Source organism: Poeciliopsis prolifica, unplaced genomic scaffold (genome assembly GCF_027474105.1).
Source record: "Poeciliopsis prolifica strain line A6 unplaced genomic scaffold, Auburn_PproV2 SCAFFOLD007, whole genome shotgun sequence".
NCBI lineage: Eukaryota > Metazoa > Chordata > Actinopteri > Cyprinodontiformes > Poeciliidae > Poeciliopsis > Poeciliopsis prolifica.
In genome coordinates this window covers 11,446,427-11,473,724 of record NW_026562382.1, presented here as the reverse complement: position 1 = coordinate 11,473,724, position 27,298 = coordinate 11,446,427, and the positions used below count along the sequence as shown (strand labels likewise).

Genomic DNA, 27,298 nt, shown 5'->3' with positions numbered 1-27,298 from the left:
TATTCACAAATGAGAGATTTGCATGAAATTCGACTGATTCTAACCACCACAGGCAGTTCTGCGCCATTCTATTCGGAGGCAATTAACGTTTAACAAAGCAGCTATTTCCATGTAGTGTGACGTTTGTCCACCAGGGTGCAGCATTAGAACAGTTTCTATTCACAATCAAGTCGTCCTAATGCCAAACTTTAAAATCTACAGATTTCGTTCTTCCTTACTGAGTATGAAACAAAACTCTGCTAAAGGAACAAGGTAATCTATGACACTAGCTTTGCAGCTTGGTTTGCTGCTTTATCTCACGAAAGCGAATATAGATTCTTTGATATACGAACTCCAATGACACCAGATCCTCGTTTTCAACCCAAACAAACAGGAGATTACTTGGAAAGTAAAATGTACAGCAGTGGTCTCAGTTTTTGGATGCCAGTGACAAGCATCGTGTTTCCGCCAGTAACGCCTGGTGGTTGCAGCGCAGCACTGTTTAAAGAGTCGTTCTGAAAACTGCCCTCACTTGGTCCCTGGAACAGGAAGCGCAGCTGCAGAAGCGCTCCAGTCGCTGGGAGTGGTGGACTCAATTCTTCACTCACTGGCTTTTGCTGATGAAGGCATTGAAAGGAGCAAGTCTGTACCGGGACAAGTTTAAGACACTTTGAAGGATTTTAAACTTTGATTTCCCTTCCTCCCCCCAAAATAACACATTCTGTCAGCTGTTCACCTGTGGAGGATGGAAAAGTGACGGTGAGTAGAAATCAGTATGCTGAGTTTTGGCTGTGGAATCAATTCAAAAGTTGTGTAATAATTTATTTAACTTGTTTATATAAGTGAATTTACATAAGTGTTTCTACCTATCTATCTATCTATCTATCTATCTATCTATCTATCTATCTATCTATCTATCTATCTATCTATCTATCTATCTATCTATCTATCTATCTATCTATCTATCTATCTATCTATCTATCTATCTATCTATCTATCTATGCTTCTAATATATAGTAATTTGTTAAGATGTTTTTCTATCTCATCTATGGTGCTTGTACATTTGTATGCAGCTTTTTAATCTTCTTTATTACTGTTATTATTATTGCCCCGATGTGTTCTCTGTTTGCCATAGCACATAATATTACTCCATAGTATGAGAGTGTTGAAAAAAAAGATGTGATGTTTTGACAAAGGTTTAAGCCCAAACTGCTAAATTCTCCCCTCACTACATTATGGAATGTAATGGGGCATGGCAGCAATTACTAGCCCACACTCCATCTTAGATGACTTCCTGCTTGCCTGACTGTCAACAGTATTATTAGATTGCTGTCAATTAGAGATTAGACTGTCCTGTTTCTACACTGCGCAGAATGGGCAAACAGTGTATCTTAGCAGATTGTTCATAAAAATATAAAATGATTTTGGAGAAGTATTTGGTTGACCACCCATCAGCAGCTCTTATGCCAACGCCCTGACTGAAAGAGATGGCTTCTGGAGTCATCTTGGGCTAGCAGCAAGCCAGAACTACTTAAGGGCTTTGAGTCTGTTGCTCTCTTGAGACTCCACAAATATTGACTGTTTATCACTTTACATGCAAATATGTTAAAGTGGAAATCATCTTATTGTTTTATAATGAGTCACAGTTATTCTACAAGTTAGTTATTCTGGTTTTGATCTCCCACAAGTCACATTAAGCAATTATAATAAAACATTCATGCAAGCCTATAGTCTTTAGAGTTTGCTCTAAGAAATAACTGTTTGATAAATCTGAGGTGTTGAGCCAGCTGTCCATCTCTGTTCCCTATTCACTTGATCATAATGTCAGCTTTTGCATCTAAGTCAGTAAAAACTTAATCTGTTGTGGATATCTTGGGCAAAAGGAGCCTAATATCTGGCCTAATATTTTAATGTACACCTAAACTCTGGAACAAAGAATATATTGTGAATCTCTAGAAAATGTTTGCACATCATTATGGGTCTATCCTACAAGTACATACCTTTCCACTGTGCACAGATCTAAAATATGCTGTACTGTATACTCTAATGTTGGCTCCTGTCTCACACTTTTTTAAAAGCACAGATCTAATTTGTCTACAACCAGTTATAAACTATCTTTTACCGCACTGAAACCACAATAAAGCACCCTGAGGTGAAAAAACCCCCCAACAAAACACAATAACCTAAGTTTACAATGATTGATCTGCATTAAATATTTAAGCTAATTTTCTGCCTCCATTTAACCTCCTGACTTGAGGTCAGGGTCCATCATCACTAAAGCACATCAGGATGCTGTTAAATTTATGACGCATAACAAACATCGCAGTGATTTAGTCTCTGTTCTGTTCCAATGGTGAGTAGGTGAGAACAGATGTGTTTTTGTCAGGTTCGTGGGCACAAGGTCATAATGCAGACAGGTTGGAGATAAAGTGAAGTGGACCTATTTGAGGCTTCAAAGTGCCAGTTTATATCTCAAGCAGTGGATAATGAGTTGTTAACAGACAGACAGAATTATGCATGCCTTCTTTGATCTTGAATACTGTATATTAACTTTATAGGAATGACTGTTTGAATTTGGAACGTGTGTGCTGTTCCTTCTGCATTTTAATTTGTTTTCCTTGGTAATTATATAGAAATAAACCCAAATGTCTCATCTCTCATGTTTTTATGTATAGTTATAGTGTCTTAGCACATTATTCCTCCTGAAGGGGTGGATTAAAGGGCATAATTTCAGGCCTTGACAAACAAAACACTTCAAAAGTATGAAACAGAAACAAGTCATATTCAGCCTTTCCATTGTTCTGAAACAGACAAGTAATTTTCAAACACACTTTTTTCACACATAATCACCTAAGGAAGCACACCCCCCCAAAAAAAGACATGCAATGTTGTTTACAAATAATGATGCCACCTTTGTTATCATAGTCTGTAAACATGTTGCTGTTTAAAAGGTAAAGGTAATTTTATTTATGTGGCACATTTTCAGCAACAAGGCAATACAAAGTGCTTTACAGAAATTAAAAGGAAGAACAAACAAAATAGCAAACCAAAGGAAATATCCTCTGAACTAATTCCTTTTCTGGTGTGGAAGAGTAGAAGTCTAAAAAGTAATTGCTAATGCGATAAATAGGAAGTGGATCATTTTCTTTATTTTCTGCTTTTCAGCAAAAATATTACTTGTTCAGATTTTCATCATGTTTCACTTGCAAAGATTTGATTTTACTTTACAAGTACATCCCAATTCATGTTGTAAAATAACCTCAAATCTAAGGTATGTAGAATTGTAGAAGTCTAATATGTGACATAAAATTATCTCATATTGGTGAGGAAGATGATGCTGCACATGTTTTAAAATGAAAATTATTGAAAATCAAATTTGAATCCATTCTAAAATCATCATGTCTAAATATAAAAAAATATTAATGTAAGCGTAGGTAACTTGCTCATACATAGCAAAATATATGTATATAATATAGCGTAAAAATATGAGTATAAGCATTGAGTGAACGACTACTCTATGGTGGGTTTTGTACTGTTCAGTGCTAGAAATGTTAATGCTAGAAAACTGATAAGCCCTTTACATATCATGAATCCCACAAATACAAAACGTTTTGTGTGTGACATCTGACTAATTTCAGCGGCTCCACAATTGGTCAAGGTTTTAAACTGATGTATACTTAATAGTTACTATCCCCTCCTGTACTTTTGTAATGAAGTAGGAAGTTATCTACCATGTTTACACATTCAAACTTTAATTGAACATGTGCTGATGTTCAAACACTGGTTTGTGAAGACGTGCTGTACTAATTGATAATAGTTGATTAATTTATACATGTGGAACAGATGCTTGGTCGTGATGATGGTGCTGCAGATCAGACAAAAACTCTTTGGGTCGAGGATCTGCAGTAAAAGATGTGATGCATTCATATTTAATACTGCATAACTCTTCCTAACACATCCTACCAGTCAGGCCTATTTGTAGGATGGATCTTTTCCCCTCTTTGCTCTTTGTCAGACAGAGGCCTAAAAAAAAAAAAGTCTCATTCCAATTTGAGTGATGGTGGTGGGGAACAGGAGTTTCACCTGGAATTGATCATTGTCATGTCAAATTTTAATTTTACTACCAGATGAGAAGATAATTAGATCTAATTTTATCACAGATGGAAGAAATTTCTGTGCATTGCAGTAATTTCCAGCCTCATAATAGTAATTATGACATGGTGGGTGGATAAATACAGTTGTTCTGTGAAGGCCTGAAAGATTTGTTAGAGAATAAAAGTGACCAAACCAGACAGCTCAAATCATAGAGCATCGCATTGAGTATTGATTGATCTATCATCTAAAAATTGAACAAGTATGCAACACATGTATCTGAATTCAGATACATGGTGCAGGATGACCATGTATCTGAATTCACGCTGTGAGAATCTTTCTCAGATTTGCAAGTTTAAGTTGATGAAAAGATGAACAAAGCTAAATACCACCAACTGTGGAAAAAAGCTTCTTAAATGTTGCACTTGAAAGACGAGAACCCTAAACGTTTTCCCACAAGTACAATGGAGTTGTTGGATTAAAAAGTGCAAATGCATGCCACACCTTTCAAATTATTTTATAAATAAAATACTTAATTTTACTTTCAAAACCATGTGCTGCAGGACAGTCACAAAAAACTCCTAAACAATATATTTTTAGAACATAAATAATTTATGTTTGTGATTATGGCAACATGAAAAATTTAAAACATGTGAATGCTTTTGTGAGGTATTTGTGTAAAATAAAGATAAAAAGGTGACATAGCTAATAAATCTGCGATTCTGTATTTTACTCATCAGACTTTTCCCATATCAGAGGCCAGCTGTTCTTGAAGGTGCAGGATGAAAAGATGGCAGAACTCCTTGTGCCAGCAGGTCCTGACAACTTTCGCCCCTTCACCCGCGAGTCACTCAAAGTTATCAAGAAACGAATCGCTGAGAAAAAAGCGAAGAAGTCCAACGATGAAGAGAAAACACACAAGAATGAGGATGAGCTCAAACCAAGCCGTGATCTGGAGGCAGGCAAGCCTCTCCCACTTTTGTATGACATTCCTGCAGGCCTGGTGTCAAAAGCGCTGGAAGACCTGGATCCCTACTACTCAAAACAAAAAGTAGGTTTGGTTAACTTTGACTTAAGATCGAGAGAAAAAATATATAAACTTTTCTTTAAGCTTTGTTTTCAAAGAATGCACTATATTTTATCTTTAAATGAATAAATGTCTTTCTTGATAATGACTTTGAACAATATATATTTAGTCGTGGCTTTTTACTGCAAAACAGTAAAACGCAACAAAGAAAGTGATATGCTTCAGGAGAAAAATACACATTTAGATTGTTAAGATGTTCCTAGATGGGCGTAGACAGTTAAGTAAAAGCACAATTTTGACATATTTTTAACATATTTTAAGTAAGAGTAAAACATTGCCATGATGAATTTAATCAAAACAATGTCTTCATACACACAAAAATATCAAGTTCGGTGCAAATTCTGACACTTTAGAGACACAAATTTAAGTAACGGTTTTAAAGTAGCCAATTCTGGAAAAATAAACACTTTACAAAATATTTTCTCGTTGAATATAAAACTTAGTAAAGCCATATTTACAGTATGTAATGTGTATATGTTAGAATGTGATGAAGTGTTTGCAGTGACAGCAAAAAAAAAGTATATATTTATTGACTCTTTATTTGACCTCCAAATGGCACAAATGGCTAAGCAGATAAAATTAGAATGAAAAACTGTCTCACTTTAACATAAATTGCATGTATATCTGTGTTTAATGCAATTTTTATTAAAACAAGCTTGTTCTTGACTCAAGCTTGGGTAATTACTATGCGTAATTCCACTGAGTGAAGTAGATTATCCAGAAATTTTAGTGATGATAATTCTCAACGATATTGCTCAAGAAAAAAATTAAAAGTGCAGTCCTGTAAAACTCTTCCTAAAGGTATTTTCTCCCCATAAATAATTACTCAATTAAATTTCAAAAAGGTAGTAGGGGTTTTCAAGTCTGTTATATCATGACATACAATTCTCTTTTGTCTCTTTTGTGTTTTACAGACTTTTATAGTAGTAAACAACAAGAAGCTCATTTACCGATTCAACGCTGCTCCTGCCTTGTACCTCCTGTCTCCCTTCAATCCCATTAGAAAGCTGTCATTCAAAATCCTGGTGCATTCATATCCTTTCAGTAATGCATGAAACATGCTGTGAATAATAAAGCCCATAACCTAATTTCCAAAGAGCGTAAGATTAGAGATATGTTTTCTTTGTTATAAAAATGAGCCAAAAGGCATTTTTTCTGTTTTGCTGTATGTAGAAATCTTGTTTTATTTTCTTAATTTTTGTTTGGACGATTTTTCTGAAGCCCTAGCACATTTCACAAACACATAACACCAACTATAACCAAGCAGCAGCAAAAAGCATATTGTTTTCATCAGATAATGTTTCTAGCAACAACAGAAGGGACAAATATACTCACAACACAACAAGCTGACTATCCACCTGTCCTTCTATTGGAGTGTAAACTGCTTAGCACTGCAGCACAGTGAGTTGAAACAGGAATTTAGAAAAGTAACAGTTTAAGTATCACATGAGTTACTGTTTTTAATGTCAAATTACTATTTATGCTTTGTACTATGATTATAACCATTTACATAGGTACCTGTTTAGGTAGTTCACTTGATAATTTTTAATATTTGCAATTTGAAGTATGTTTCTTTAAAATTGGCTGTTAATAGCTATCCTAAATGAAACTCTTACCTATTGCGAATCTTAAGATAAATCCTAAAGTGTTATATCAGACGACCCCTTGACTCAGAGACTGTATTGGCTGCCTAACTCAACCTTTGCACACGTTGCCTAAAATCCACATCTGATTGGTTGATTTGGTCTCTGTAATGACTTCTCAAAACTTCAGAGAAAGTACAGAACACATTCATAAAAGTTAATCAGCTATACTACTTTCAATATTTATTTCATATTCATAAACATTGTGTTATAGTGCATGAAAAGAATAAAATATCAGCGTATCTATAATGCTTCTTTGGGGCATCTATTGAGCTTTCAAAGCAAAATATTCAAAGTTAAATCTTTGGTCGAGAAATGGAGTACATGTAATATTAAGAAAACATGCTACTTCTAAAACTGCTACGTGCTTTCTTAACATCTGCCTGTAAGATGTTCAACATGCTAATCATGTGTACTATCCTCATCAACTGTGGATTCATGACTCTCAACAATCAACCTGATTGGGCAAAGCCAGTAGAGTGAGTTTTTGATTCACTCATCAAATCATTCATATGTGGTTGTGGATGTTTCCAGTTGAAATGATGTACCAATGAACGCATCCTCTTTCCAACAGGTACACATTTACTGCAATCTACTCCTTTGAATTCATTGTTAAGGTTTTAGCAAGAGGGTTCTGCATAGGGAAGTTCACCTTCTTAAGAGACCCTTGGAACTGGCTGGACTTCTGTGTCATTGTTCTGGCGTAAGTAAAACATTTCAGGAAATTCAAGTAACCTAAAAGGACAGTTGTTGTATTTGTTTTACCAAGATCTTTGTTTGAAAAGAGAATTTTTGTATTTTCAATAAAACTCAGATTTTTTCTATCAATATTTTTTTGTGATTGATCCATTCTGACTCAGTTAGAATCTATGTAGAAGTTAATAAGATGGTGCTTACAATTGTCTTACAGGTAACATATTGCAGAAAGATTTTACAGTATACTAGCTTCTCACCTTGTCAATGTTTGCTTCCCTTAATGCTAATGTGGTTTTTTGATCAAGTAGAAAAACAATTACTAACTTCAAATAAAAAATACTCTTTTTCAGGTATGTAACTGAGTTTGCCGACATCGGAAATCTTTCAGTTCTTCGTACATTCAGGGTGCTCAGAACATTAAAAGCGATTTCAGTAATACCAGGTAAGCAGCAGGAAAAAGTGATTGGCAGCCATTCTGCCAATCCCTTTTAATGCAAATAAATTTGCAATAATGTTAAAATAAACTGAAAGCAGACAATATCAGATTGTGTAAGTAGACACAATATACAGATAATACACTATAGATTATATTGAGAATTCCAATATTATTTTTCTGTTTTGTTTTGCAGGTCTAAAGACAATTGTTGGTGCATTATTCCAGTCAGTGAAGAAGCTTGCTGATGTTATGATCCTGACCGTTTTCTGCTTAAGTGTCTTTGCACTTGTAGGATTACAGCTGTTTATGGGAAATCTGAGGAACAAGTGCATAATAATACCAGAAGATAAAACTTTAACAACCAATGAGAGCTACTTAAATGACCCAAGTGAGTTTTCTATTTTCTATTTCTGTTGTTCTTTAAAAACAAAACCATTTTCACAAAGACCTTGTGAAAAGCACTTGAATAGAGGACAAATACTTTATGTAAAGCGTTTTGGAAAGTTCTGATAGAGCACAATTAAAGTATGATATTATTTCATTTCATATTGTCAACCATCCCTAACCTTTAACCTGTCACTACTTTTCATTTCAGAAAATCATTATTTCCTTCCAGGGAAACGAGATGCATTGCTGTGTGGAAACAGCAGCTCTGCTGGGTAAGTCAGACTCCAACGAACAGAATACTGACTTTTTTATAAAAAAATGCTACCCTGGTGTATTATTACTATGACTGTGATGATACAATGGAAAATTATTAGTTGGTGAATCTTTTTTTGTGTTTCACACACTCCTTCTTTATTACAGGCAGTGTCCAGAGGGGTATATGTGTTTGAAAGCTGGAGGAAACCCAGACTATGGTTACACAAGTTTTGATAACTTTGGTTGGGCCTTCCTTTCTCTGTTCAGACTGATGACACAGGATTACTGGGAATATCTTTATCAGCAGGTAACTTATGCAAAAACTAAAAGAACATAAAATCCAACTCAGTTTTTCTCTATGCTGGCCTTATGGTGAAGAGTCTTCACAGAACGTAGTTATTTGAGGGTTTTTAAAAAATATAATTAAAAAATTATTTATGATTGTCTTGTGCAGTTTTCATTCTTTTCAGATTTAATTTTTTTTATTGTAAATTTGTCAACATAATATGTATTATGTTTTTCTTTTTTCTTTTGCCAAGTTTTCTGTGGTTTTTTATTAGATTTTTTGCTTGCTTTGTTTTTCCTTTTTAGGATTAACCAAGATTTAAAATAGTATTATGTCAACTCAAACTTTAAAGGTAGCACAGATGCACCTTAGATTGTGATAAACGGGAGTTGTTCAGGCAAACAGACCTTGAAAGGTTTTTGAGAACAATAACTGGAGACCAAATTGATGAGCTTCATATTAACAACGGGGAAAGCAAATATCTCATATGTTAAAGGCATTTTGAATGGAGGTAGTAACATTACCTGTGGCAACAATTTCCAGTGGGGTTTTTATTTACATCAATCAAATTGTTTAAAAATGTTGCCATCCAAAATATCAGCTTTTAATGTGAAATTGAAGGAAAACAACAACAACAAAAAAATACAATGTTCTATAAAAAAAAAACTGGTATCATTGTTAATCTTCTCAAATGGTTATGTTATCTCCATTTTCAGAGTCAAGGGGGTAATATTCTGATTTGAGACTGGTGTATGACTCTGCTTAAAGAAGGTCAATTAAATTTGATCATTTCAACTTACTGGAACTACTCTGGCAAATTGTAAAATTCTGTTTTACTAAATGTCATTGACAGAGCCTCTTATGACTTATGTATTTGTTTTCTGTTTCTGAGTTTAGAATTGTCTTTTCAGTACTAATTGAAAAATGTACCTAAATTAAATGGAAAATGTGAAATAATAAATAGATTATTTGCAAAATTCTTAATGTATTTGCTTTGAGGTATTTGTATCAAAGGTAAATAAACTTTTCTTTCATATTTACAGACATTGCGAGCAGCTGGGAAACCCTACATGATCTTTTTCGTTCTGGTTATATTCCTTGGTTCCTTCTACTTGATCAACTTAATTTTGGCTGTAGTTGCTATGGCCTATGAGGAGCAGTGCCAGGTCAACCTAAAGAAAGCTCAGGAGAAGGAGTATGAATATAATATTGCCATTGAGCAGCTAAAACGTCAACAAGAGGATGTTCAGGTACACTAAATGGATGTTCCTTCTCTTATAAAATTGTTTAAAATTTTTTTTTTTTAAATTGTTCATTCTGAAGTTGACATGTTGTTATTGACATGAGTGCAATCACATTAGAGGTTCTTCTTGTTGTCTATTCAATGGGTTTTAGTGATCCAAGTGGTGCCAGAGGTGGATTCATTACATTAATGTAATAAAAGAACTGTTTTCCAATAGTTCAACTTCACCTTAAACAACATCTAGACAGAAAAATAATAGTAGTCTTTAACAGTGGTTGAAGTTGTTTGTTATATATTCATTCTAAATTGTAAACAGGTTTTAAAATACATCAGAAAATTGGAAAATAAAACAACATTCATGCAAGTGATGAGTTTATGTAATTTGCTATCTAAGATTGCATTTGTCAATGCACTCCTTGCTTTCTAATCTTTTTGTGATCTTTACAATATCAATGTCTCTTGGTTTGGTATTAGATGTATTAGTGCATTTCATTTTCCTTGTTGAAGATATTATCCTTATAGTACATTTTCATTGCGCACTTTAATCATTGTTCAACTTGAATCACATCTTTCAATGTAAACCAGCCATGTTGACACAACTAATGCAATTTTTATCATCTGTTTATTTCACCATGCTGCCTATTCTCATCAAGGCAATGGTAAAAGCAGCTACAGCAAGGAATGGAGATGCTTTGGAGAAAGGTGGTGGAACAGAGAGTTCCTCAGAAGTATCTAAGCTGAGCTCAAAAAGTGCCAAAGAGCGTCGCAACAGGAAAAAAAAGAGAAAAGAGGAGGAAAAAGGAGCCAGGAAGATATCTCATTCAGATTCACTGGACAGCTTACCAGCAAACCGTTTCCGCTTATCTGTGGATGAATATCCGCTCAACTATGACATGAAATGTTCATCTACACACCAGGTGCAGTACCATGCATCATTAGTTGAAGAGTTCAGCTAATGTCTTACATTTTAAAGTCAGCATTTTATGCTTTTCAGCCTTTTGTCTTTGAATCACTGGATTTGTCACTGTTTTTAAATCACCAGAAGTATTTGTCAACTATTCAGGCGAGGTGAAACTTTTGTAGGGGTATATATTTTTTAAAGCTTTATGCCGGTGTTTTTTATGGTATAATAAATAGTGTTGCCATTTATGCCTGTTTTGCAAATAATATAATTTATCAAACACCAGCTGTCAAATTTACATCTAAAATATGAAATATAAATAATAAATCAAAACATCTGTTTGGAATAATTTTTAATAGAAATATAAATGTATTTATTTTAAAAAATCTGTCAATAAAATCACTACAGTAAAAGAAAGAAGATAGGTCAGTTAACCATTTACATTAAAATCTTTAAATGGCAACATTTTTTTCAACTGTTAGACATCAGAATTTTCTTTTTCTCACTAAAATCAAAACAGATTTTGGAATTTCTTGGATATCTTGATAATCATCATCATCATCATCATCAACATCACCATCATCATCGATGTTCTTACTGTCGTCATCATCTTCATTGTCATTCTTATCACCTTCATTTTGTTCTTCTTCCTCATCTCATTTTCTTGTCATTATCCATCATATTTCACATGACTTGAGATTTTCATCTTAAACTTCTTATTACTCTGATCATTGATCTCTTCATCATCAGCACAACTCACATTGTTACCAATTACCATTATATAGATTTTATGTTTTTTTTTTTTTTGTTTGTTTGTTGTTGTTTTTTTTGTCCATTGTCCATTCCATTGTCCATCAAGAAATATGGTATTGTGTAGCGCTAAACTTTACTGTCTTGGAAGTTTTTCTTCTACACATCAACATTTATTATCGATCCATTGGAGAATATCTTTTTCTCCTAGTCCTTTCTAAGTTTTCGTGGACCACTGATCTCATCCAGAAGAAACAGCAAAATCAGCCTTTTCAGTCTCCAAAGCCAAACACAAGATGTCTCTTCAGAAAATGAGTTTGCAGATGACGAGAACAGCATTTTTGAAGGCAAACTGAGTTGGAGGGCATCCCCATTGAATGCCTCAAGATGCGATAGACACAACAGCAGTGTGAGCCAGTGCAGCTTCTTACCACATCTCCAGTTTCAACCCTTTGGGATCAGGCACAGCTCCATAGACTGCAATGGGGCTGTTTCCCTGTTGGACGGGAATTCATTTCCAACATCACTACCTACAGGGCTTCTTCTTTCTAATCCGAGAATAGATTCGGCCTCCTCCGGAAACAATGTAAGAAATATCTTGATAGCCTAGATTACCTCATTTGATTTGCTTACGACATCACCTGTTATGTTTTTTTTTTTTTTACATTTCATTGTCTTGCCTGCGCCTGCAATGCTTTACTATTGACCATCTCTCAAATCAGGTTCTTTTTTTTTTTTTTTTTACATTATTGCCATGTTCCATGGACAAATTTGTATGCAGATTACCAGCTTCTATAGTTTACATAGATAAATGTTAACACTTGCAGCAGATATAGCAGGCTCACCAAATTACTTTTGCTCTGCCGTAAATAATTTTGACTCTTATTACTGTCTGTAAATCATTTGGGATTTCTATTTGAAAGGTGAAAAATATACAATGATTATACTAACTGCTGCTGAAATAATGTTAGATATTGATAACTGATGTCCTAACAATGCTACTTGAGTGTTTTTTTAGTGCAAAGATGTATATATATATATAAAAAAAACACCATTGCATGTTAGAATACATTCTCAATTTATTAGCAGTTTCACATTAACGTCTTTTGCACAGGTTCATTGCAGGTTAATTAGTTGCTAAATAGTCAGCTTCATGACAAATCAAATTTTGCCTATTTATCAAACCTTATCATTTTTAAGTATGATTCTAAAACTGAACTATTCATTTCGTCTTACCAGAAAACTGGTAAGACAAAAACTGGAAAATCCTCACTAAAAGCTTTAGTATTAAATGAGCTATACAGATAAATAAGATGCTCAAGCTAACTCTATTTTTTATTCTCACTACCTACTATCTTCATCACTGTGGCATTAATAATCGTTTCTATGTGAAGGCTGACACCACAGACACTGAAGGCAAACCGGCCAGTGGGGAAAACTACCGCAACAGTTTGGAGTTACCTGAGATGAGACAGAGAGCATTAAGTATAGCTAGTGTCATCACAACCACCATGGAAGGTATGTAATGTAACCCTAATGTAATGTATATACAATGTTTTAAATATATTCTGTCCCTTGAACCTTTGACATTTTATGATATAATAGCCACAAACTTATTATAATGGAGTTATAATATGTTTGTGTTTTAAGGTTGTGTACTTCATGGACCAACAAGCTATTTTAGATATTTGTTAAAACTGTCATTATGTCCTCACAGTTTAATATGAGACAGATAACCTGTGAAAAATCAAGCTTCTCTGCTTCTGCCCTGTGGTTCTACTGGTCGCACACTGGTCCCAGTCAGAAATAATCAATAAGCTCCATCCCTACAGTGGCTCTAACTGTGAACACACAGGGTAGTAAGCATGGCTACAGATAATGGCTGATAAACAGTTTTCCTGTAATGGTAATTTGATAATCTGCCACAGATGCAGAAATCGACTAAATTAAGCTTGTACATGCCGTGCAAGGGAGGGTGCAAGAAGCACATACATGATTGACAGCACTTTGACCATCTGCTTGGCTCTGATTGGATGTTTATACAGATGACAGCAAAACCAAAGAGAGGAGGCAGATGAACTTTATTCCTTTTTGAGAATATTTGTCTCATACTATCAATACATAATGAGTTTTAACAAATATGTAAGAAGAAAAGCATTTATTTATTTTTTTAAGTTATCTACTGCAGCTTTAAAGACCATATTAAAACATTATTGTTTATTTTGGGTTAAAAGAAATAAATTATCAATTCAACTAAAATATTTTGTGATGTTTTGACAATAGAACTTGAAGAATCAAGACAGAAGTGTCCTCCTTACTGGTACAAATTTGCCGACAAATTCCTCATCTGGGAGTGTTGTCCAGTATGGATGAAAATCAAAGAAATAGTCAAAATAATTGTGATGGACCCATTCACAGACCTAGCCATTACCATGTGCATTGTACTCAACACAATTTTCATGGCCATGGAGTTTTATCCAATGGATAAGTGGTTCACTGATATGCTGTATGTAGGAAACCTGGTAAGTCAGCTTTGAGACTTCTGAAGATAAATCTTTCACATATTTTCTGTGCTTTGAAAATCCTGTTTTATTCTTCTTCCTTGTAATCGCTCTTTGGAAGGTGTTCACGGCCATCTTTACAGCAGAAATGGTCCTCAAGGTCATTGCACTGGACCCCTACCACTACTTTCAAGTGGGATGGAACATTTTTGATGGAGTCATAGTTTGCTTAAGCTTGATAGAGCTCTCTCTGGCTGATGTAAAAGGCATGTCCATTCTGAGGTCATTTAGATTGGTAAGTATCTGTTAGTTGCTCCTTTATGGAATTGTTTTGGTTAATGCTGAAATCATAAGACTTGACTCTTCTCACCACATACAAACCTTCAAAAGCTACTCGTAGAGTTTGTTTGCTGTGATGTCAAAGAAGCGTGACCCATTGACAATTGAAAAAGAGCTCAACAGTTTTCAGCATGACATGTTCTTTAAAATGTAAATACAAAGAGGAAGAGGCTATATTTTGTTTTTAATTTGATTCTCATTTCGCAATGTTTAATTTTTGTTTGAGAAATGCCTGTGGGATTTTCTTGTTGGTTGTTTCCTTGATGAGAATCTTTTGGTGGGATGAAAATTATTTTAAACTTACACGAGGAATGAATACATCTGAGATGACCTTGTAATTTGAGGTGTATTGGTTCTAACCAAATGTTTGTCATTCAAATAGGTTTGCACAAAAGTGTGTTTCTAAAGTTTTTTTCTTCTTTTTTTTCTTCTCTTCTAACAGCTGAGAGTGTTCAAGTTGGCCAAGTCCTGGCCCACTCTTAATAAGCTCATCAAAATAATTGGTAATTCAGTGGGAGCCTTGGGCAACCTGACCCTGGTGCTAGCCATCATTGTTTTTATCTTTGCTGTTGTCGGCATGCAGCTGTTTGGAAAATACTATAAGGATTGTGTGTGTAAAATCTCTGAAGACTGCACTCTTCCTCGGTGGCACATGAATGACTTCTTCCATTCATTCCTCATTGTATTCCGAGTGCTTTGTGGAGAATGGATAGAGACCATGTGGGACTGTATGGAGGTGGCTGGAAAAACCCCATGTCTCATTCTCTACATGACGGTCATGGTCATTGGAAATCTTGTGGTACATTGCATCTTTTATGTTCATTTCATTCCACATCATTCAAATGTTTTCAATCTCTAATGAATAATTTAACTGAATGCAGTTTCACAGCATTAAATGTTTGTTTTTTTTCCTTCATTATCTGAGAGCAACATACTCAAGATCAATCCTGGTTAAAGCAATGTTATTCTCTTCCAGGTGCTGAACTTGTTCCTGGCCCTGCTGCTGAGTTCATTCAGTGCAGACAATCTGATGTCAGGAGAGGATGACAATGAGCTCAACAACTTGCAGATTGCATTTGATCGCATACACAGGGCCATTGCCTTCATTAAAATGAAGTTTCGAAGTTGTTCCAACAGTTTCTGCATCAAAGATAAAAAAACAAGTGAGGACAAAACATTTGGACATAATGGTGTCCCCAATCATACCATTAAAGACTTAACTAAGAACAGCAATGGTGAAGTGACCGGAGTGGACAAAAGTGGAAACAAGTACATAGTCAACAGCAAGAGTGACGATTCCATCATGTCTTTCATAAATAACCCAAGTCTGACTGTGACTGTTCCCATTGCTGCGGAAGAGTCAGACTTTGAAATGCTTAACACTGAGGACTTCAGCAGTTTTTCATCCAACATACAGGAACGTGAAATGGTAGGAATTATGTTTTGCCTTATTCTTAAAATTATCTTTAATAAAAATGGGTTCCTGCTTTAAAAAATAGTGTGATCCACTGACTTAGTATTTTTGAAAGATGTATTACTTAGAATTCCTTTATACTGGGGAAATCTGCTCCCAGGTAATGCCATGTAAAATATTTGCCTTCTACAGTCAAAAAGTCATGCTAGTGTCATAATGTTTCCCCTAGGAATAAGACCACCAATATTGGTCAAGACAAGAAAATCTTAGTGCTCAGCTTCATTTATTTGCTAGTGCTGTGGAGCTGAATTTTCCTCTAAAAATCTGATTGCTGATCAGTAATAGGGATTACGGGATGAAAAGAGACAGAAACAGCAATTGCTGTAATAATTGTAACATCTCATTGGGATTTTAAAGAAATTCATTTACTCACTAGATTTATTAGTCTATGATAGACCCTGCTCTGAGAAAGATCCTTGTTGACAGGATTAGGATTCGGATTTTTCACACCCTTAGCAAATTTAGGTGTGAATTTGCTAATTCACACCTAATTTTGAAAAATTTCTTTCTCAAAATTTCTCAAACTGAGAAACTTATTTCTGATCTGCAATAACATCTTCCAATGCTATTAAAACAATGTTTAAAGAGGATTGATCTTAATAACTTTTTTTTTCTTCCGATCATACTTTTCTAAGTAATCAATAGAAAGACCTCAATAACAGATCACTCAAACACTTAACTACATTCAAGTTAAGTGTCTGGCTCATGTCACTCCAAAACTTTAGCTTTACTTCTCTAAAAAAAAAAAAAATTATTTGTAAAATTAATTCTTAAATTACTGATAAAAAAAGTGCCTTAATTCATACATGAGTCGCCATTTTTTCATGTGTCTGGCACATTACCCAAACTGATTATTAAATCTGGTTTAATGGGATTTTACAAATCACTCCTTAAACTTATATTTGCTGATGTTAGCTACAAACTACCAGATAATAATTTAAAACAAAACCTACAGTCACTCTAATGTAGTAATGCTAATATTCTTAAAACAACAGAATAGAAATACACTTTCAAATTTAAGCTAAAACTTCCATGCAGATTTCAGTACTAAAAAATGAAAGATGAGCTAACTTAGAAACTCCAAATACTGCAAAAACAAATCATTTGACTATGACAATTGATTTTGCTCCAGCATAGTATCAGGTTTCTCTCACATAAACAGAATGAAAGGACAGAGAAATGAACCATTATTACATTAACATTAGTATATCCACAATATTGCAATAACATACTTACATCACTGCCAGCACTTCACTAGCTGGTCCCATGGTAGTCTGCACTCTGCAGGAAGACATTCTAGCTCATGCTTTTAGAAGACACACCCTGCAGAAGCCCTTACAACAATAAACTAAATAACAAACCAAAATGCTTCACCAAAAACAGCAAAAAAATAGCGACAAATACCTCTAAAATTCTAAGGAAGATGTTTATGCTTTTTTGAGTTTTTTAAATAAATAGAAACCATGCAAATTATCTGCATGTACACCCAGTCTGCTTTATTTGGTACACCTGTCCAGTTGCTGACTAGCTCAAATAGCTAATTAGACAGTGACATTGCAGCAACTCACTACATTTAGGGATCTGTACATGGTGAAGAGGACTTGCTGAAGACCGGAGCTCATGTAACTCACTTGTTACTGCTCGAGGTGCACAATATATGGAATTCCAGTTCTCATCCCAATAACACTAATATCAGCATGTTCAATATTTCCATTGCAAAGAACAGTTTCAGTGCAATAGTTGGTAAAAGTGCATCATATTCAGATTCTGCTTGTAAGTAAGACATTTGGCCAGTAGATGGACTCGCTCTGCTCTGAATTCAAAACCAATACAGATTTATTGAATCTTATGAAAAGTGGTAGAACTATCTTGATTTAAAAATAAAAGAATAATACGAGTGAGGAAAATGGATTAATCATACTCAACGTGGATCAAAAATTTGCATTATAAATCTGGCCCAAAACCTTTTTTTTCTATTTAAGACACAATCTTGATTGCATCCACAGGATGACAATGGTGATGACAATGATGGACAAAGCAGTGCCTCTGAGGGAAGTACAGTGGATGATGGTTTGTCAAATGGAGAGCCTGCTGAGCTTGTACTTGATGTAAAAGTATTTAAGGATCCGCATGATTGCTTTACTGCTGGTAAATTTTCCAACTTCTTCATATAACAGTCATCTTATGCTTCTAATCACACAGTAGGCAAATAATACACGTTTTTCTTTTCAGAATGCACCCAGAAATTTAAATGTTGCCAAGTAAATGTGAATGTGGGTTGGTGGAAAGTGTGGTGGACTCTAAGAAAAACCTGTTATCGGATAGTGGAGCACAACTGGTTTGAGAGCTTCATCATATTTATGATTTTGCTCAGCAGTGGCGCACTTGTAAGTCTCAGAGATTTTCTTTCTATGTAAAGTAAAGCTTATTTCAATGCTTTCTTGACATTTGACTACAATATATAATCACCAGTAGTGTGATGACCCACTATGCTTTCTCATTAGGCTTTTGAAGATATATACTCTGAGCAGAGGAAGAGAATTAAAGTGATCTTGGAATTTGCAGACAAAATTTTTACCTTTATCTTCATACTGGAGATGCTTCTGAAATGGATGGCATATGGATTTGCCAAGTATTTCACAAATGCATGGTGCTGGTTGGACTTCCTCATTGTTGACGTGAGTTGAAACATTATCTTATGCAGAAACAAAGAAAAATATTTGTTCAGTCGTCAGTTACAATGAGGTAACTCTAATTGATGTAGAAGCAATTACATTGAAAAACATTTAAACAATGAATTTCTATATTTTGATAATCGTGTGTTTTACTATACATTCTCAGTCTTTGTTTACAGTGTCTGTGTGTGTTTTTTCCAGGTCTCTCTGGTCAGTCTAGTGGCTAATGCTTTAGAATACTCAGAGCTTGGGCCAATCAAATCTCTGAGAACGCTGAGAGCTCTGCGGCCCCTAAGAGCTCTGTCACGGTTTGAGGGCATGAGGGTAAGTGCAGTCACAAACTCTTTTGCAAAACTGTAAGCAAAACTATAATGCTGACAATGAGCTCAAGATTTTCATTTAAGCTTAAAGTACAGTTCTTCTAAAAACCTAACCTTTAGCATATTGCTACTGGTAATTTTTTGTTGTTGTTTTTGGCTACCTATGTGAGGTACTAATTACATTTCTGATCCAGAACCATAAAAAAAAACACTTTTGAAGTTTACCAGGCTTTTGTAATCTATGATGGAAAATTAGTCTTATATAAGAGAACAGATAATTGGGTTCACATTTATAGCCTTTGTTTACTTACAGAATTGGCTAGCCAAAACAAAACTTGTGTTGCTCTGCTTAACAGCCCACCCGCATGCTCTCCAAACACATGCGCACACTTTATTTAAAATCTTCTCAGTTGTGGCATGCAGTCAACGTATTCCTATTTTTACCTCTTTCTTTCCAGCCATTTTCTCCCACTGCAACTGGTTTATATTTTCAGTTTGTTATTGAAGGACTACCATTGTTAAAAAAATAGCCTTTGGACTACACTTTGGACCTTCTGCACTTCCTTAGTGTAGTTCAGAAGGTCTGGGCCCTCGCTGTTGAGAAGGAGGTGTGGACTCTGTTGAGGTTTTGCCCAATTACTAATGTTTGCCCATGACGTATGTTCAAAGCTAAGAATCTTACTGGAACTTGCCTGCGCTGTAAGCAACCATCCTCCACTGCGAAGAGAGATGTGCCAATCCAAACCAGGCAACTATTAATGTTATTTCAATATTTGGAAGCGTGGCCAAGATTGACTGTATGACTTTGTTCACTTCCTCCATTGCCATTGCTAAAACTACAGGTAGAATACAATTCTAAAAAGGCACAGAAAATTTGCATCATTGTTTACAACTTCTCCTTCGCTGATTAGCCTGGTCAAAAATTGACCAGAAACAATCCAAGTCAATGGGAGAAATCTAAGATTGTGGTTGAAGTGAGAATTATTTTTGAGTGGAATTGCACAGGAAGGAAATGGCCAGGCTACCAAAGGATAGTGTCTCACTGCATCCATAACTTGCTTACTCTGAAGAAACTCAAGCAGAAGAATCAGTTCACAGAATGAGTTTTGGACCTCTCACTCAACATTGCAATTATTTAAGTCATTTTTTTATTTACTGACAGTCCAAACTGAGACTGGTAACTTATCAGAATCAGCTTTAATGACCAAAGAAGGTCATTAAACAAGGAATTTTACTTTGGTTTCACATACTCACTGCACACAGAAAATCAATGAAGCATGTACGTGTACTTCTTTTCATGCTGTTGTGGTATTGTATTTATAGTCTCTTTCCTCCCACAGTTGCCTGTGAAATCCTTTATTTGCATGCTTATCTTCTCACATGCATCTTTCTGCTTTTAATATTGCTTGCAGTGTTATCTAACATGATTTATTTATGTGTTATTTTATGTTTCTGTTTACAGTAATGAAACTTTTGGCATCCTTGGTCCTCTTCAAGAAGTTCTCTATCAATGCTTATTTAAAACTAAGTAACCACTGACTGTTTTTTTTTTGTTTGTTTTTTTTACACTTTAATATTTTTCCTGCCTTCTTTTCCTATTTTTCCCTGTTTTCCATCCACTTCCAATATATTGCCATGTTATGTCCTGCTGTTTGTTTACACATCAGGTCTCATCACTCTTGTGTGTTCCTTTTCATACCATTTCATGGAAATTTTTTGCATTATTTTTAAAAGATGTTCTGGCTACAGGTGGTAGATATATGTTACTTTTGTGGTGTTTTTTTGTTTTGTTGTTTTTTTGTAGGTGGTAGTCAATGCCCTGATGGGAGCCATTCCTTCCATCTTTAATGTTCTGCTGGTATGCCTCATTTTCTGGCTCATCTTCAGCATCATGGGAGTAAACCTATTTGCAGGGAAGTTCTATACCTGTGAAAATAAAACTTCAGAAAAGGCTTTCCTCCCGAAAGAGGTGAAAAACGAAACAGACTGTAAAGCTTTAGGGAATCAGACTGCCATATGGAAGAATCTCAAAGTCAACTTTGACAATGTTGCAATGGGCTACCTTGCTCTTCTGGAAGTTGTGAGTAACAGAATATGTTTCTGCTTATAACTTTTTTATATTTCCAAACATGTGAATATCTTATTTGAAGCATCTTTCTTGACAGGCTACATTCAAAGGATGGATGGATATCATGTATGCTGCTGTGGATTCTCAGAGCAAAGTAATATATTATCTTTTATCTCAGCATTCCTAACTTTTTAAAAATGTAATATTAATTACCAGATATGACACATACCATGTAATATTTCACATTTAAACTTTTAACATAAGTTAAATGTAAAAGTAACAAAATAATTTAAAAAAATTCTTAAAAATACTCAGTTTGAGGATAAAATACTAGAGTGCATTATGTAGTTCAATACAAAGGATGCATTTGGTCCTGTGGAGAGGGATATAAAATTAACAGAAGAGTAAGAAAACTTGTGTTTGATTGAATAATTGCAAATGAACTTCATGGCAACATATTTGTTCCCTCCCAAACAAAATTAAACAAGAGATGGTGCCAGTTTAACAAATTATTCATTTCAGAAACAGGGGCTTCAGTAGTTCATGGAAGAACCCTGCACATCAACTACAACCTGGAACCTTCTCCTGATACTGATCACCAGTTCGGTCATGCACAGCTGTAGGATTATGCACACAGTACTTTTCAGTAGGTCTATGTGGGTGTGGTAATCACTCTGGCATGTACAGTTTGTCTCCTCTCTCTCAGTTCTGGATGATACATTATTTTGCTCCCCCAAACAAGATTGTGGTTTGGTGCAGGGTTTATCTGATTCCCACAAGTTTCATAATCCGATCTCAAATATTGACTGGTTTGAGATTGGCCCCTATATTAACAAGGCAAATTTTACGAGTGGGTGGCCATGTCCCCACACCATCACACTGTCACCACCAAAACCTATTATCTATTCAATATTCATCTCAGCAGCAACCTCCACCAGTTACAAGATGGCATTAACTGTGTCATGTAGCATAGTAGTGTTAGGTAGTATATACAGGGTTGTTCAAGTCCAGTCCTCGAGAGCTACCATCGTGCAACTTTCGGATGCATCCCTACTCTAACATGCCCGAATCAAATTACCAGGCCCGTTCTGAGCTGAATGACTGCTGGTGAGGGAATTCAGCCATTTGATCCCAGTCTGTAGGAGTAAGGATGCATTTAAAGTTGCAGGACTGTAGCTCTTGAGGACTAGACTTGAGCACCCCTGATATACAGCATATATGAGTTTGAGTTTTTGTGTATTTTAAACCTCAGGAGTGTTTGGGGTGGAGTTTTATTTTCTGCATTATTTAATCGGTTTCTCCTTACTTTTAGAAAATATGTCTGTTGAGTTCTAATTTTAAAAATGACAGTCATAGAGAACGTCTACATAATTTTTTTTCTGTGCATTGTCAGAAAAAGATGGCATTTAAGTCCAATTAAAAGTTAACACTATTGCAGGATTTGAAACCCAGATATTGCTTTGGGATAGACAGGCAATATATCCATAGTGTAGCATACTCCATCAACTACTATAATTCCAACTATAAGAAATAATTCTGTTTCGTTAGTGAAATGCTCAACGCAACAGATTGTAGACCGGCTTATTTTATATATAAATATACATATTTATATGTGCAGTCCTTGGCACAGCCTAGATACTGCGCAGGACCCTCAAGCTCCCAGGCCTCTGGTAGAGGACCCGAGCTCAGAGGATAAGAACCACTTGCTTTGGGTGAGAAGGGAATTTATATATACATAAACTTAAATGCTTAACCTTGTGGAGGGTGGGAAGGGGTAAGTAAAGTCTTGCCAGACTGTCAGGCTTATAATACACTGGGGGAACCCTGAAGGAGCTCTGAGTTCTACATCCATCCATTTTCTGCACACTCTTGTCCTTAGTGGGGTCAGGACATGCGAGAGGTGGGGTACACCCTGGACAGGTTGCCAATCTGTCACAGGGCAACACAGAGACAGACAGGACGTACAACCATGTACACGCACTAAGGAGAATTTAGAGAACCCAATAAACTTGGCAGATTTTGGACTGTGGGAGGAAGCCAGAGTACCCAGGGAGAACCCATGCATGCACAGGGAGAACATGCAAACTCTATGCAGAAAGACCCCCGGCCTGGACTCTACTTTCTTGCTGCAAGGCAACAGTGCTATCTACTGCACCACTTTGCAGCCCTCTTAGTTCTACATTTACATTTTAATTTGTGTGTTTTGTTGTGTCTATTACAGGTAGGAGAACAGCCAGAATATGAAATCAACTTGAAGATGTACCTATATTTTGTTGTTTTCATCATCTTTGGGGCATTTTTTACCCTAAATCTCTTCATTGGTGTCATTATAGACAATTTCAATCAACAAAAGAGAAAGATAAGTGTCACATTTTCTCTTTAAACAACTACTTATGTTTTGCTGTAGTTTAACATTGTTTGTTGTGTCTTTTTACTTAGGAGGTCAAGACATCTTCATGACTGATGAGCAAAAGAAATACTATAATGCTATGAAAAAGCTGGGATCAAAGAAGCCACAGAAACCAATCCCAAGGCCAGAAGTAAGTAAATCAAACTTAGCTAGAGAATGACTTTTATCAGTTTGGCTAGTTAATCAGCCATTTTAAATTATTGCAGTCAGTTTTGAGGATGTGTAAAACATTCATGTGCATTGGGATGCACAGAGGGAGATGTATTAAAGTAGGTTCTGCTTGTTTGAAAATTTTATCACCTTCGTTTTTAAGAATTATTTTGGCACTTTGTTTGACATTAATAGTCAAACAACAGGAAGCTCAAGATCAAAAAAAGCTGATCGTAATCTGACAGGAAAGGGCAAGAGAGAAGAGGGGAAAGACAGGCGGCAAAAGAACCCGGAAGCAACGGGAATCAAACTTGGGATAGTTGTGTCAAGGTCTTTAAAGGGATTATCAGTCAATCTCATGTTGCACCAGCAGGCATGTCACCCGTAGAAAGCAGGCAATCATTATAACTTTTTAAAATATTTACAATTAGGCCAATAAAATTATTTACAACTCGCCACGGAAATGTTTGTCTTATTTAGAGAGACATATCACATTGAGAGCTAATGATCTTACCATGAACAAAACTGTTCTAATATGAGGGATGTCCAGCCACTGAAGTTTGGACCATTTTCTCTCATCATTTATCCACTCACTTGCATCTAATGTGTTTTGGTCATTAATACACATTTTCCTATTGTTTATTTTTTTGTATGTGTCTTTTTTGTTTCAGAACAAGCTTCAAGGATATGTTTTTGATTTTGTCACTCAACAAGCATTTGATATTTTAATAATGGTTCTGATATGGTTAAATATGGTAACTATGATGGTGGAAACCGAAGGACAAAGTGATGAATGGGAGCGAAACCTCAGGATCATTAACATAGTGTTTATTGTTATCTTCTCTGGAGAATGTTTGCTAAAGATGATTGCACTTCGCCATTATTTTTTCATCAATGGCTGGAATATTTTTGATTTCATTGTGGTGATCCTCTCAATTGTTGGTAAGACTTTTCTTTGGCTACTGTTTTGTGGAAAAAATACTTAAACTTTTGTATATGTTTGCTTATTTGTTAACTTTAATGAATTATTCTTTATTTCCACAGGCATTTTTCTTGCAAATGTGATAGAGAAGTATTTTGTCTCACCAACCCTGTTCAGAGTGATTCGACTGGCTAGGATTGGTCGCATCCTTCGCCTTATTAAAAGTGCCAAAGGGATCCGCACCCTCTTGTTTGCCTTGATGATGTCACTTCCTGCCTTGTTCAACATTGGCCTCTTGCTATTCTTGGTGATGTTTATCTATGCCATCTTTGGCATGTCAAACTTTGCCTATGTCAAGAAAGAAAAAGGCATCGATGACCTTTTTAATTTTGAGACCTTTGGCAACAGCATAATCTGTTTGTTTCAAATTACCACATCGGGAGGCTGGGATCTCCTTCTAGCTCCCATCCTGAACAAGAACCCGGACGATTGTGATTCTACAATGGAGCATCCTGGTAGTAATAATGCTAAAGGAAATTGTGGAAATCCAGCAGTGGGAATCACCTTCTTTGTGAGTTATATCATTATTTGTTTCCTTATTGTTGTGAACATGTACATTGCAGTCATCCTGGAGAATTTTGGCGTGGCTACAGAGGAAAGCACTGAGCCATTAAGCGAGGATGACTTTGAAATATTTTATGAGGTCTGGGAAAAGTTTGACCCTCTTGCAACACAGTTTGTGAAGTGCAGCATGCTTTCAGACTTTGCAGATTCTTTAGCTGCACCATTACGTATTCCTAAGCCCAACAAATTGGAGCTCATCTCTATGGATCTACCAGTTGTGAGTGGTGACCGGATTCACTGCCTGGATATCCTGTTTGCCTTTACAAAACGTGTTTTGGGTGAGAGTGGGGAGATGGACATACTTAGGGCCCAGATGGAGGAGCGTTTCATGGCTGCAAATCCATCGAAGGTGTCGTATGAACCCATCACAACCACCTTCCGCCAAAAACAGGAAGACGTGTCAGCTGCTGTTATTCAGAGAGCTTTCAGACTTTATAGTAGGACCAAGATTTTTGATGCAGTCCGTGTTGATGTTGAAAAGGACAAACAGCTGACTGACAAAGAAGATTGTTTTACAAAAAAACCTAAGAAACTCTCTACCACCCATAAAGCTGAAGTCTCAGGGTTGAAGGACTCAGAGCCTTCAAGTACAAGTGTAACACCAAATGTGAACAGCAAACATGAAAAGGACAGAAGTGAAAAGGAAGTTGAGAGCAAAGACATCACGGAACAAGACAAATAAAAAAAAATGGAAGAGCAAAACAAACTTTAGAAATTGAAAAAAAAAATGTTTACAGCGTTTGAAATAAAATTCTTCCCTTTGGACTATTTTGCAGAAATTGGTATAATTATTTAAAGTATTTTTAAATACAAATTAATTATCGCTTTGATGACTATTGCAGCTACTCCGGTGATTATGCAGTACCAGTTTTTATTAAGTGACTTATTTATTTTCAAACAGAGAATGGTTTCATGCTATATGCATTTAATTTGTCAGTCAGTTGCCTTTTTATAAAACCCATTTTACTTTTAGGGTGGTTCTTTAAAGTTTCATTTAGAAAGGGTATTCTGATTTCAGACCAGCCTTAATTACTGTGCTAAGAATGTCTGCTAAAGCCACTTCTAATTCTGCATGAATGTTTCTCTTCATGGCTATGCATGCCAAAGAGTGCAGTTTCACCATGAGTTTAATTCCAGGCTGTATGCTACAAAACTATGGCTGAAAAACATCAAGACTGCTGATTTTTTGTGTTGATCAGTATCAGGACAGTAACCCTTAAAAAAACTGCACTTTTTCTAATCATTGAAGACGATTATGTATTCTGGGTTACACACATATATAACAAAAAATAAATTAATCATGCACATCCGTGTAAGCAAACTTGTTCTACAAGTAAAGCATTTAATTAATTTTTAAATAAAAACAAAAATTATAATCTTGTTTGCCTTAGTATTTACCTAAAGACAGATTTCTTGACTGTTGCAGGGAAGCTAATTGTTTTGAAAAGTTTCACTGACCCTAAAATAATGGCTTCTTCATTCTCTGTCTCTTGGTGATGTAAATTAATATTCTAATTTAAATAATCATAACATTGTTTGATATTATAAAATTCCATTTTAAATAAGGAACTAAATATACTGTGTATGTTGTATGGTATGTAATAAGATATTTGGATATGAACTAATGAGAATAAAGCTCTGTGAAAGACTTCTGGTAGAATTGGGAATACACTGTTTTCCAGTATACCTTTCAATTTTTATCATAGAAAATATCAAAGATGGCTTTGATGGCTCAGGTTGTTATGAAGAATCTCAAGGAAATTGTATCACACACGTCATGTGATCAATGCCATTTCCTGCCTCTGTTTACATTTTATATTGTTGTTAAGTTGTTACCTGATCTGGTGGGGAAGACATTAAGGTTCCATTGATGTAATTGCTTTTTGCATGGTGTTTTACACGTTATACTCAATGAAAGAGTGTTTTTGTTATATAAACTTCTGCTGATTGTATAAATCCATCCTATTTGAAATGCATCAAGATACCTGCATGCAAGACACTGATGTAGCACATTTTATTTAAAAGGGTAAAGGTTTAAATAAAGATTATAAGTATGTCAA

The 27,298-nt window shown here is 35.4% G+C and overlaps 1 protein-coding gene across 2 annotated transcripts; it reads left to right on the top strand.

Annotated features, from left to right (window-relative positions):
- The first annotated feature begins 532 nt into the window (after window positions 1-532).
- On the top strand, window positions 533-27,298 carry scn1laa (sodium channel, voltage-gated, type I-like, alpha). Of its 2 annotated transcripts, XM_055031693.1 has the most exons (27): window positions 533-738; window positions 4,812-5,122; window positions 6,073-6,193; window positions 7,193-7,280; window positions 7,376-7,504; window positions 7,848-7,939; window positions 8,127-8,321; window positions 8,529-8,592; window positions 8,741-8,882; window positions 9,905-10,111; window positions 10,758-11,021; window positions 11,967-12,341; window positions 13,150-13,273; window positions 14,039-14,277; window positions 14,378-14,551; window positions 15,038-15,394; window positions 15,572-16,024; window positions 18,076-18,217; window positions 18,302-18,456; window positions 18,574-18,747; window positions 18,946-19,068; window positions 20,869-21,144; window positions 21,230-21,286; window positions 23,354-23,491; window positions 23,568-23,672; window positions 24,364-24,634; window positions 24,737-27,298. In XM_055031693.1, the coding sequence occupies exons 2-27, from the start codon at window positions 4,862-4,864 to the stop codon at window positions 25,918-25,920; spliced, it is 5,910 nt and encodes a 1,969-aa protein (XP_054887668.1). In that variant the 5' UTR covers window positions 533-738; window positions 4,812-4,861; the 3' UTR covers window positions 25,921-27,298. The 2 variants fall into 2 exon arrangements, with proteins under 2 accessions (XP_054887668.1, XP_054887667.1); XM_055031692.1 differs by lacking the exons at window positions 533-738; window positions 4,812-5,122; window positions 6,073-6,193; window positions 11,967-12,341 and having other exon boundaries at window positions 7,197-7,280.